General features: G+C 48.9%; 1 protein-coding gene and 1 non-coding gene across 3 annotated transcripts; both read right to left on the bottom strand.

Annotated features, from left to right (window-relative positions):
* Positions 1-1570: 1570 nt before the first annotated feature.
* Positions 1571-9050, bottom strand: ODC1 (ornithine decarboxylase 1). 2 transcript variants are annotated; one of them, XM_060169407.1, is made up of 12 exons: positions 8764-9050; positions 6026-6172; positions 5804-5935; positions 5359-5532; positions 5006-5178; positions 4596-4730; positions 4385-4466; positions 4097-4180; positions 3275-3437; positions 3081-3193; positions 2778-2992; positions 1571-2056 (listed from the first exon to the last, which is right to left on the bottom strand). In XM_060169407.1, the coding sequence occupies exons 3-12, from the start codon at positions 5903-5905 to the stop codon at positions 1912-1914; spliced, it is 1386 nt and encodes a 461-aa protein (XP_060025390.1). In that variant the 5' UTR covers positions 5906-5935; positions 6026-6172; positions 8764-9050; the 3' UTR covers positions 1571-1911. The 2 variants fall into 2 exon arrangements, with proteins under 2 accessions (XP_060025390.1, XP_060025393.1); XM_060169410.1 differs by lacking the exon at positions 6026-6172.
* On the bottom strand, positions 7066-7197 carry LOC132531996 (small nucleolar RNA SNORA42/SNORA80 family). The gene has a single exon (XR_009544259.1). It is a non-coding gene; the product is annotated as a small nucleolar RNA SNORA42/SNORA80 family (small nucleolar RNA).
* Positions 9051-11613: the final 2563 nt, after the last annotated feature.

Below are 11613 nucleotides of genomic sequence, written 5' to 3'. Positions count from 1 at the left end.
GCCGTCTGAGATCTCCATCCTTTTGCCAAACTCGCCCACACCCAGGTGTAGGGGCCACGGGAGGTCATTTGGCCCAGCCCAGGCCGTGTCACCATACAGGCTCCCAGGGCTTACAAGTTGCTTCACCAAGCTGCCATGAGCCAGGTTCAGAGGCTGTTGTATGGGCGCCATGGGACTACCTTGGGCTACTTCTGTCCCCACCAGCACTGGCCAGTTGGCTGGACTGCACTTTTACCTAACAGGCTGCGAGAAGAGCAGTTCCCAAGCCCTCAGTACTGCATACTTTTTGAGTGGAAAACCTCTCCTCTTCAATCCAAGCTCAGTGCTGTCACTAGGGCATCTTGTTACTCCTCACTTCTGAAGGTAGAAAATCTAATTTCTCAAAGTCTTAGGCATGGCATCTAGCTTGCATTTCTTGGCACTTAATCCATACAGAACACCAATTCCTTTATTTTGAACATTAGCAGCGGGCAGACTGAGGACCCAGAAAAGGATGTGCTCACAGGAAGTCGGACAGACAGTCCACTTGTGTTCTTTCCTCTTTTCTGCCCAGACTCCAGTCAGACCTATTTTCTCTGTGGCTCCTAAGAAGTCTTATTCAGGGGTCTGGCTAACCAGCCGAGATGTGACGTCAGCGATCACAGCAATGTGCTGTGTCCAGGTGGAACTCAGGTCTCGGGGGAAGGTGGCTTTTTAGAAACGCAAGTCACTCCCCTCAACTCCTTGGTAAAGGTACCAACAGCATCAGCAGAAGCGCTTAATGTAGTCCCTGAGATGCAAGAAGCTGCAGCATTCCCATCTGTACCACATGCTGTCTCCCCATGTCCCTCTAACGAAGCTGGTGAGACACTCAGTGCCGTCTGCAGTATCTGGTACAGACCAGTGGCAGTTACTAAGGTGACACCTGGCTTTTACGTGGCCTTCCTTTCCTCCCTCCTCCCTGTGCTACAGCAGGAATTCACAATTCCCATTTTGGAAATTTAGTATGAGAGCCTGCCAACCTCTTCTGAGGACTGGGGGTACAAGTTGAGTAAGAGAATATAAAAGGCCAAGGTCGGAAGGTAAAGCTCTACAACACGTGTAACAACTACCAAAAGCTGTGCTACATTCCCAACTAGTTGTAACTATGCAACTAGTGAAGTCAAGACGGGGAGGGCCTGTGTCTAGCCTCTGGAGGCAGGGTGCAGGGGGCCTGGGCACTGGCCCTGCTCGCCGCAGGCCGGCTAATTAACAAGGGGCCCTGGGCACTCCAGGCTCACAGTCGCATCCAGGGTGGACTGAGCCGTTAACAGCAGAGACTGCCCACTGTCTCGCCCCTCCTTTTCCTTCCACCGCACATGGGGCTAGACCCACTCACTATTCTGAGAATCCAGAGCAAACTTCCGACAGGACTTGTGGACTTGAAATAAAAATGTCAGGCAGGAAAAAGGCATTCCGTGGATCTTCAAAATATTGAAAACCTGTCAACTCCTTAGTCCTCTGGGGCAATTTTCTCAGCCTATGGGAGAAGCATCAATTTCCCACCTGTAAACCACACGCAAGGTGAGCCACCTGGAATGGACACGCCATAGACATTTCCCAGTGCCTATACTTTACTTCAAACAGGTCACAGCACTGAGCTTCTGGCCCTTTCTGCCAATGCACAAGCTACAAACGCTTGCTCAGCAGCTGAGGGGCACGCTTTAGTAGCATGTTTGAAAAGTGAATAAAAATCCATATAAAACAAATATTCAAATAGTTTCCATAGGAACACAGATAAGTGTGACCCCATCGCCTAGTCTTCCACGTTGCTGCATCTGTGCCAACCCTATTCACATAGACATCTCAAAACTAGCAGTAATTAAGTTAAGTGGTCCCCCCCAAACCCTTAAATCAAGCTAAACTCGCAGTTAACAGCTACAAGAATGGTATCTACACATTAATACGAGCTGAAGCGCAGGCTGCTGGGTGCCGTTTCATTCCACTCTCCCAAGCACAGGACACAGGCAGGGTGCCGATGTCCTGCTCCTCTACGCCGGGGGGGAAGTCATGGTTCTGGATTTGCTGCATCAGTTGCCTGAAAGAGACAGAGTGGCACGCTCAGAAACCCTGAGTCACCCCTCACTGAGCAATTCCACACCGAGAAACTGAGAATAACTTATTCATGAGCCTATTTATGTCCTTGGTTACTATGTCATCAGGAAGCAATTCAACGTAGCTCTACAGCAAGCATTTCTTCAGAACCATCTTTATGGTAACGAGGAAAGCACAAGTCACAGACACTAATTAAAATATTCTAGCTGCAGAGAAATATCCTGATCAATCTTTTCTAAAATGATTATGCCTTAAAAATCTGAAAATACAGATCACTATTATTGAAGGGATTTTCCTTCCATTGTATTTTCCAAAATTTCTAAAGCATACATTAATATGGAGAGAAAAACAATTTAAAAAAATGTTACTGGGGCTTCCCTGGTGGCTCAGTGGTTGAGCGTCCACCTGCCGATGCAGGGGACACGGGTTCGTGCCCCGGTCCGGGAAGATCCCACATGCCGCGGAGCGGCTAAGCCCGTGAGCCATGGCCGCTGAGCCTGCGCGTCCGGAGCCTGTGCTCCGCAACGGGAGAGGCCACAACAGTGAGAGGCCCGTGTACCGCAAAAAAAAAAAAAAAAAAAAAAAAAAGTTACTATTTAACCCTAAGTAAAGCAATTTCTTATTCGACAAGAGCAAGCATAACAAATCCTGGAAGGTTTTATTTTCTTACAGGAAACATAAACACACACACTGTTGTCACTAACCATGTTGGCCCTGACATCACATAATAGATGGTTGGTCTCTGGAATCCATTGAAAGTAGAAGCAGCAGCGACAGTGTAAGCACCCATGTTTTCAAAGAGCATCCAATCGCCCACATGCATCTCGGGCAAGTTACAGCGCTCAACAATGCGATCCAGGCCATCACAGGTCGGTCCCCAGATGCTGGACGAATAATACTTCTCATCTGGTTTGGGTCTCTACATTTGAGAGAGAGAAAAACACGCCTGCTTACACTTGTTCCGACCAATCCTCTTAACTGCTGTCTACAGCGTGTTCACAAGGTACCTTCTGCAGAAGAGGCTTCACGTGCGCGTGATCGTAGAGGATGCAGTTGAAAGATCCATACACTCCATCGTTCACGTAATACATAAACGTCTGTTCACTTGACTCATCTTCATCTAGAAAAGCACAATTAGTCTCAATTACCACTTCATGTACCAACTTTGTTGTACATGCGATGAATCATCCTTTGTACGTACCATCAGAGCCTGTCTGTTCCTTTAATACACGTTTTTTGGCAATGATATTAACTGCTAGTGTGAAAGCTGATGCAACATAGTATCTGCCTGGCTCAGCTATGATCCTAACTCCAGAGTCCGATGGAAAATACTTGTCCAACGCCGGGTTGATTACACTGGTAATCTACCAGAGTGAGATAGAAAAGAGCAGTTAGTCATCAAGGGGAACTCACACGGACCAGTACCTTGTGACATGACACATCAAAAGCACTGAGAGCAGTCATCAGCAGAGAGGTTTACCCTCAAACAACAGCAAAAGATAAACATTTCCCTGAAAACCAGCCTGTACATTCCTGTGGTTTCATTTTGATTCCCCTCCAGACACCCTTTCTACTCTAAGATGTTATGGATATGATTTTATTAAACAATGATACAAATTTATTACCACTTACAAAGTGCCTAAATGTTTTTATCTAGCAAATACATGCCAACAGAACAAAACTTTCTATTCTGCCTATGCACATAATTTTAACAAAAAAGAATACGGATTTATTTTATAAATAAATGAGTAGCATATAATGGCCTAACTTCTTCTAGTTCCGTGACCAGGGATTGAACCCGGGCCCCCTGCATTGGGAGCTCGGAGTCTTAGCCACTGCGCCACCAGGGAAGTCCCTTAAGTACCATTTTAAATAGCACAGAAGTCATTCAAATTACCACACCAAGACATTTATTTTCACGTTTGTATAGTCCCTTTACTATCTGTTAAAACTAGTTAAGTTTTGAAATATTCCAAAAAAGAACTTGCTAAGAGCTACAGATTATAGTTTTGTTATAAATTACCTCTTCAAATTTAAGCTTTACATCCTCAGATCCGGGAAAGCCACCACCGATATCAAGCAGATACATGTTGAAACCAACCTCAGCCTGGAGTCAAGAAAGTGAATTCAATCAAATTAGGTCAACCAAGTAGCCAGATTCCTAACACGGCGTGACAAATGCACGCAGCAGATGGGGTTAAATGTCTGTAATATGAGATGACCTCTACAAAAGGTCAGTTCTGGAATCGGGACTAGTTATTACTGTCATCCTTGCCCCCCCTCCTCCCACTTGGGGTTCACATATACTCACTCCCATGTCAAAGACACAGCGGGCATCAGAGATGGCCTGCACGAAGGTCTCCGGATCAGTACAACCACTTCCCACATGGAAGCTGGGGCAAAAAAAGTAGAATATGCTATTTCTTACTATTTCTGGAAATAACTATTCACAGTGGGAGAAAACCTATAAAACTTGCGTTGTCTAATCTTAATCTCTACCTCTGCCATCACCAAGATCTCACCTGACACCAATGACATCAATATCCAGCTCTTTCGCCCGTTCCAAAAGAAGCCTGCTGGTTTTGAGTGTGGCACCAAATTTGACACTGAGGCGACAGACTGCTTTGGAATCATCAGTGGCAATCCGCAAAACCAACCTAGAGGCAAGAGAAGTATATCAAGTTTCCCATAACAGAAGATCACCTACAGCCATGGTTAAGACAGAGACTCCTGGGCTCTGATACCCTGTGGTTTAAGTCTAATTTGGTTTTATTAATCAAGAGGCTTTAAGGTTTTTTCTACTTTGTCTCTGACCCAGTACACAGATAATTTACTAAAGTATGGAAATCTAACAACTGGAAATTTGAGTTTGTCTGCCATTATTATACAGATGCCACATCTGACCCTGCCCTCAAATGGAGGAGTAACTTACTTGGCCTTTGGATGTGCCCTGGCAACTTTCATCAACTCAACTTCACTATCAAAAGTCATCATCTGGACTCCATTATTGGCAGCGTATTTAATCTGAGACACTTGTTTACAAGGATTTGCATAGATAATCCTCTCTGGAGGCACCCCGAGACTCTGCACCAACTGGATTTCAGTCTGAAAAAGAAGAGGTGTTACAATACATGTAGCTAATACATGGAAGAAACAGAAAAACGTGGGAAGTTGTCACCACGCCCACTCAATTCATTAGCATCTCCTGCCCAAGCAGCGCAGTTCTGACCTGCCCTGCGGGAACGAGGCCATGACAATCCTGTGAGGGCTGCGGCTTTTGCTCACCTTGCTGGCACAGTCAAATCCCGTCCCTATGGCAGCCAGGGTCTTCACTATGGTTCTGCTATCATTGCATTTGACTGCATAAAAGGGGGTGACCCGAGGAAGAGCTTTAAACCATCTCAGATGTTTCTTCAGGATGTCTCCCAGGTCCGCAACATAGAAGGCATCCTTATCGTCCTGCAGTGACAGTGGTTACAGGAAACCCATCAGCGGCCTAACAATGTGTCCAACACGCAGGCTTCCCTTCCCTTGCCCGTCATTCTCATGAATCCTACTCTATTTAGTCAATTCCTGGCATGAATACCATTTTTATTGCACGATCCGTAGCCAATTAAATTCTAAATTCCCTAATAAGACATTTCCATTTCCGCAAGACCCCACTGAAGCTTCCCATCCAACCCAACATTCTCAAAGCTGCACTCCCAGCAAGGACTTAACATACACTTACAGAAGAAGAAACTTCATTAATTTTTTGGTCCAGAATGTCCTTGGCAGTAAAGCCTTCATCCAGGAAATGGCAGTCAAACTCTTCATTACTAAAGTTGTTCATGGTTCCTTGATATCTTTCTGAAACAACAAACTGCAGACAGGCCAGACGATTTACTCAGAAGTCTTAGCAATACTTAGTAACTCCTAATAAGATAAGCCTGCAACAACCATGAATACTTACAAGGGAAACTAAGAGATGAAATTTAAAGAAATTATGCCAGCTTTTCACAAAGGCAATTCTCTAGGAATTCCAAGTCCCACTGAAAGATGTGCGTGCCCTTGCTGCAGCAGTGAAAATGTCCTGACAAACGCACAATCTGCTGTCCACCTTCGGAACACATTAAATTGGAAGATCAGTTACTGGCAGCACACACAAGCAGCAGTACTACTCAAGCACCCTCCACAGACACCTCACTCACTGGGTTTGGGAATCCCATTATTCCTAGGTTTAGGTCACGTGACTCCATAAACCTCAATGGAATGAGGACACCACAGATACAACGCTAGAGTTTTTCACACTGAACTTCCATATATAGTACTGTCCACCTCAAAAAAAGCATTTCAAATATCCCTGCTAAAAACTGCTGAATGCAGGTTTCAGAAGCTTTCCTGCACTTAGTTCACTGATAGGGAAAAAGTTTCATGACAGTTAGCTTACTTTATTTCGGATCTGTTTCTCTTTAGAAGCTTAAAATAGCATGACAGCAATTTTTCAAAGTTGCTGTATAAACACCTTGCTATTTCCTAAGTCTTATACAGAACAACTTTTAGTGACTAACAGGCATCATTGCTCTCAACTTAACTGAGTGCTCTTAAGTTTCCTGAGAATTTTATGAGCTAATTTTCACGCTAGGCATGTGTTTTTTAAAACTGCAATCTTCAAATCAACATAATGTATTACAGTTGCTGTAGCGGATCAGAAATCAGTATTCTTAAACCAGCACTGCCTACTAAATCAGCAACTCTGGGAACCTCAACTGTCCTTACAGGCGCTCTAATACCTGCTTAGCTATGAAGGATCATCACCTGGGAATAAGTTTTGACTAACTATGAATAACAAAAATAAGCCAACAATAATTTATGAATAAGCAAAAATAAAGCTCATTTAACAATCAGAGCCACTGTCCTTGGCCTTCATGAAATGCAACACTGGTCAATGACAGTTGTCTTAAAATTACTGATTTTAACTTATTTAATTTCTGCCAGGGAGGGCTTCTTTTCCACTGTGCAACCCGCTTCAGTGCCTGCAGCCTACGGGCAGAGGCCAGGCAATGGTTCTGGGCCAGTTTGCTCTGGCATGGGACACTATGAGAGGCCCAGGGGGACGGGCCTGCCATAAATCCAAACCCATGCACGGCAGAACTTGCAAGGTTTGATCTAATGTGACTTGCTGGCATTGTCAACCACCTACGTTGCCTAAATCGCGCGTAGGGGAAGGGAAGAGACTAACTGCCGGCAAACCCATTCTGTCTATATAACAACATTTAAATACGCTCACCGGTGACAGATTGGGCTATTTAGAGTCTCGTTAAACATTTTTAAGGCAATGTTCAGGCTTAAGCTTAGGACGTTTTTGTTTCTCTGAAATACACCCCTACTAAGTATTTTGCTTTCTTGTATCTTTCAAAGCTTTATCTCAATAACTTTTTTTTTTTTCTTCGCGGCACGCGGGCCTCTCACTGTTGTGGCCTCTCCCGTTGCGGAGCACAGGCTCCGGACGCGCAGGCTCAGCGGCCATGGCTCACGGGCCCAACCGCTCCGCGGCACGTGGGATCTTCCCGGACCGGGGCACGAACCCGTGTCCCCTGCATCGGCAGGCGGACTCTCAACCACTGCGCTACCAGGGAAGCCCTATCTCAATAACTTTTGATATAGAAACATTTCACCCAAGAACACCTCTCGGTGTTCTTTCTGTATAGCTAAGTTACTTAAAATGACTCGGACTAGCGCAAGACAGCGCCTCTCTGCTATGAAATGCTTTACTGCAAACTGGGTAACGTTAGAAAAGACAGGTAGGTACTAATTCAAACAGCAACTGAAAAATTTACAAGTGAACGAAATTACGCCCTATTTTAGGTTTGAATGAAGTCAACACATTCTTTGTTCTCCCTAGACATTTCTAAGAGGTTCTACTCCCCACTTTCCCCCATTATTTCGCATTTTCAAACACAGGTGGCCTTTTTGGGAAGGTCTTGGGACTGGCTCCTATGCCGAAGCCTGAACTGGGATCTTAATATTATAGGTTTTCCTTGACTCACCGAGTCATTCAAAGATCCCGTAACAACTCTAAGCCACGGCCGGCTGACTATTACCAGTTGTTACTACGAGGTTATCTCATCTCAGCTCTAGCGACCCGAGTGGGTTTCTATACTGGGTCATTCGCTCTGTACACACAGCACAAATAAAGGCTAAAATGAAAAAGAAAAAAGTAAATTCCAGGGCAATACGGCGGAATGGCACGTCTCTTCCTTCTAGAAATGAGTGCGAGCGACGGGAGCCCGGAGACCTGCGCCGGCTCGCCTCCTACCTCTCCTGCACCTGCTACCGGACTGCCACATGGGTTTAAAAAAAAACACAGCAGTTGAAGGAACGACCGACCCTTTTCAACAGCTTCCGGCTCAGAAACCCTCACTGACGTGGTTCGGAGGAGGTGAACCCCGGGCCGTTCCAGCCCAGGCTGCCCTGAGCCGGGAGGGCGGCCGCCGTGCGCGCCGGGGGCCGGCTTCACCGAGGACGCCAGGGCCGGGGGCGCAGCGGCTCACCGAGGTCAGGGGCCGGCGGCCGGCTCTGCGACCACGTGTCCTCGCAGCTCCACGGCGCGGGAGCTGCTCCGGCCTCAGGCCGGGCCCGGGCGCAGGGACACGTGGCCGTCACCCCCGCTCCCCCGGCCTTCCAACCGCCCGGACGCGCCCCTCTCACCTTAGAGCGCACGGGCGCCGCGGGCAGACCCCATGGAGACCAGACGCCGCCGCCGAGCGTGCAGGGCCGCCGGCCGCCCCGCCGCTGTCCCCGCCGCCCCCGTCAGCCGCCCGCCCGGCCGCCCGCCACCTCACTCCCTCCTGCGGAGAACCGCCGGCCCGAGGTGGTGCCGGAGCGCTGGCAGAGGGACAGCGGCGGCGGCGGAGGCTGAGGAAGACTGAGGGGACTGACAAAGCCCGACTCGCCGCAGCTCCGCTACTTATAGCGCCGCGCGTGTCGTCATGGAAACGCACCAGCTCAAACCAGCCGCGATCGGTTCCGTCCGGGCGTCCTCCCAGGGAGGGGGCGGGGCGCGGCGGCGGCCAACCCTGAGCCGGGCGGAGGGGCGGGGGGCGCGGGCGGTTCGACGTCAGCGCATCCGAGCGGCTCCCGCCCCTCCCGGGCCAGCTGCAGGCCCGCGCAGGCGCACACGCCGCGGGCCCTGGGCTCCAATAGCGCACCCTCAGGCGCCTGCGCCTGGCGCTCCGCCTGGGGCCAAGAGCCGCAGCCGAAGAATTGCGAAACCAGCCTCCGACCGCCGCCAAATTTCAGCTCCTGCGCCAAACAGCACTGTTCTTCCACCTGGCATTAAATGCCTTGTGCCCTCGGGCGGAGAAAGGAAATCGCGGGCGCGAGCGGGCCACGTGGACCCCACCTGGCACACTCTGGCTCCTTCTGCCCGGCGTCTCCATTCCTATGGGAGGGACCTGGAAGCGATTCTGTCGCAGTCCCATCCCACGAAGAAGGGGGCAGAGACGCAGAAGGGAGAAATGTCACCCGGCAAGTTAGCGGCACAGCTGGGGGCAGCTCCCGAGTCACTGCGCCTGTAAACCGTGTCTAACATATCCAGGTGTCTTCCAACTAGGTGGCAGACAGCGGTGGACAAGCGAAGATACACGTTACGCTTACTAAGCCAAAGACTTGTCTCAGGGCATTAGGGGAAGGGGTAGGAAGTAACAGGTCTGCAAGCCACCGAGCGATCCACTGCCCTTAGTTGTATTGGGTGGCACTCATCGAAGACTTCTTTAAGGGCAGCAGCGATTGGCACGCTTTGGGAGAGTTGAGTCCCAACAGTGTCTACTCAAGAAATACATATGGCAAAACCTGTCATCAATTGGGAGTCCCCAGGAGTGCAGCCAAGGCTCTGATGGAGAACTGGCCTTTCCAGGGTGCAGGCCACCCCCGCCCCCCACTGCCGGCCCCAGGGAGGGATTTGGGGCACTTTTTGCCCCTTGCATTTTTACCATTCCTTCCCTTGTAGACAAAATCCAACAGGTGATTATGTCCCAACCTAGGGTGTGACCGACCTGAGGGCTGCGGGTGGGAGTAAAAAAGTTTGAAACTAGCCCCAGGCAGGGACCCTGGAAGAGCTCAAGACTGTAGCCCACCTTGGCCCCAACTTGCTGTGTGATCTTGGGTAAGGCACCTCCCTTCTCTGGGCCTCAGAAGAAGGCTGGACTAGAAGACCCAAGGATCTTTACAGCTACAAAAACCTTCTTTGTGAGGAGTGAGTGCTTGTTTGATGAATGCAGGAATGAATGAGTATCTAACTCTCCCTGGACCATGCATGGCTTCCACAGAATCAAGAAAAGGGAAGACAGCAGTAAACAGTAACGAGTCTTCATATGTGAAGGGATATGACAGGCAGAGCTCCCTTTTCTCTTGGCCACCCTGATCAACCTTATTTTTACATAGTCCTTGAGTAACCACTGGGTACCAGTGAGGGAGAGGGAGAGGGGAGTTATCCCCATCTCAGCAATTTTAATTCCTAGGAGGGAATGAGATTAATAATGAAATTAACAATCCCATCAGAGACCATTACAATCCCAGGCACTAAGTGGGACAGCTTTGGTTTCATGGTGAACACTGGTATTTATCCCCGCTCTGAGAAGAAACATTTTGTTCCAGTGACACGCAGATTTTTCCTCAAACTCCGGAAGTCTCCCATGTCCAGAGCTGGGGCCAAGAGGGGAGCATTGTCTGCACTGCCCAGCTCTCCGAGGCACATCAATCAACCAGTCCTTGCGTGGCAAACACTGTCCCCACTATTCGGCTTCCTCCCAGCAGAGGGAACCGGATGTCTCAGCGTGTGGGATCCTAGTAGGAGCCTGGTGTGGAGGGAAGGATAGCCAGCCCCCCCGTCCCGCCGGCAGCTTGCCTTGTGTGACCTTGACCATCTCCTTGACCCCCTGTGAGCCTCTCTCCAGCCATCAAGGGAAGAGTTCGGGCCTGATCTAGAGTCCCTTTCAGCTCAGTTCTGTGACCGAATTTTAGAATTAGAAGCATTAGCTGGAACCCAGAGGCAAGTTCTTGATTCAGGAAGCCAGGTGATCTGTCCCTCTGCTGCTCACATGTGCTACTCACATGTGGTCACCTCTACACACTGCCTCTCCTGCTAGCCCACCCCAAACTGCCCATGTGCTGCACTTTCCCCTGGGGAGGCCTGGCCTTGCCCAGATGACCCATCTTGACCCAGATGGGGAAACAGAAGCAAGGGAAGGAGGAAGTGCGGCTTCCCTGAGAACTGGCCCTCCTGGCTGCAGACAGACTCTTAGAGTTTGGCCTTGGGTCTGGGAGTCAGCAGGCCTGAGTCATTAAACCCAGTTACCAATCTGGATCTGAAAAGATAAACCTACAGTGACTAAACCTGGCTTTGTTCAGATGAATGGCATTCATGTCTTTCTGTATATTTTCAGTAGAGTTTATCTTCTCCCTTACTTTTTCTTTTTTCCTTAGAGAAAAGCAGCAGATCCTTGAAAACGATGTGTAGTCCAACATCTAGAAGTTACCCTTACATGGAGATGAGGTTTT

Source organism: Lagenorhynchus albirostris, chromosome 13 (genome assembly GCF_949774975.1).
Source record: "Lagenorhynchus albirostris chromosome 13, mLagAlb1.1, whole genome shotgun sequence".
NCBI lineage: Eukaryota > Metazoa > Chordata > Mammalia > Artiodactyla > Delphinidae > Lagenorhynchus > Lagenorhynchus albirostris.
This window is presented reverse-complemented; position numbering and strand designations above follow the sequence as displayed.

Coding starts and splice junctions, on each gene's coding strand:
- ODC1 (XM_060169407.1), bottom strand. CDS start 5,905: ATGAACAACTTTAGTAATGAAGAGTTTGACTGCCATTTCCTGGATGAA. Junction 3,438..4,096: donor TAAAGCTTAAATTTGAAGAG/GTAATTTATAAC, acceptor TCACTCTGGTAG/ATTACCAGTGTAATCAACCC. Junction 2,993..3,080: donor TGAAGCCTCTTCTGCAGAAG/GTACCTTGTGAA, acceptor TCTCAAATGTAG/AGACCCAAACCAGATGAGAA.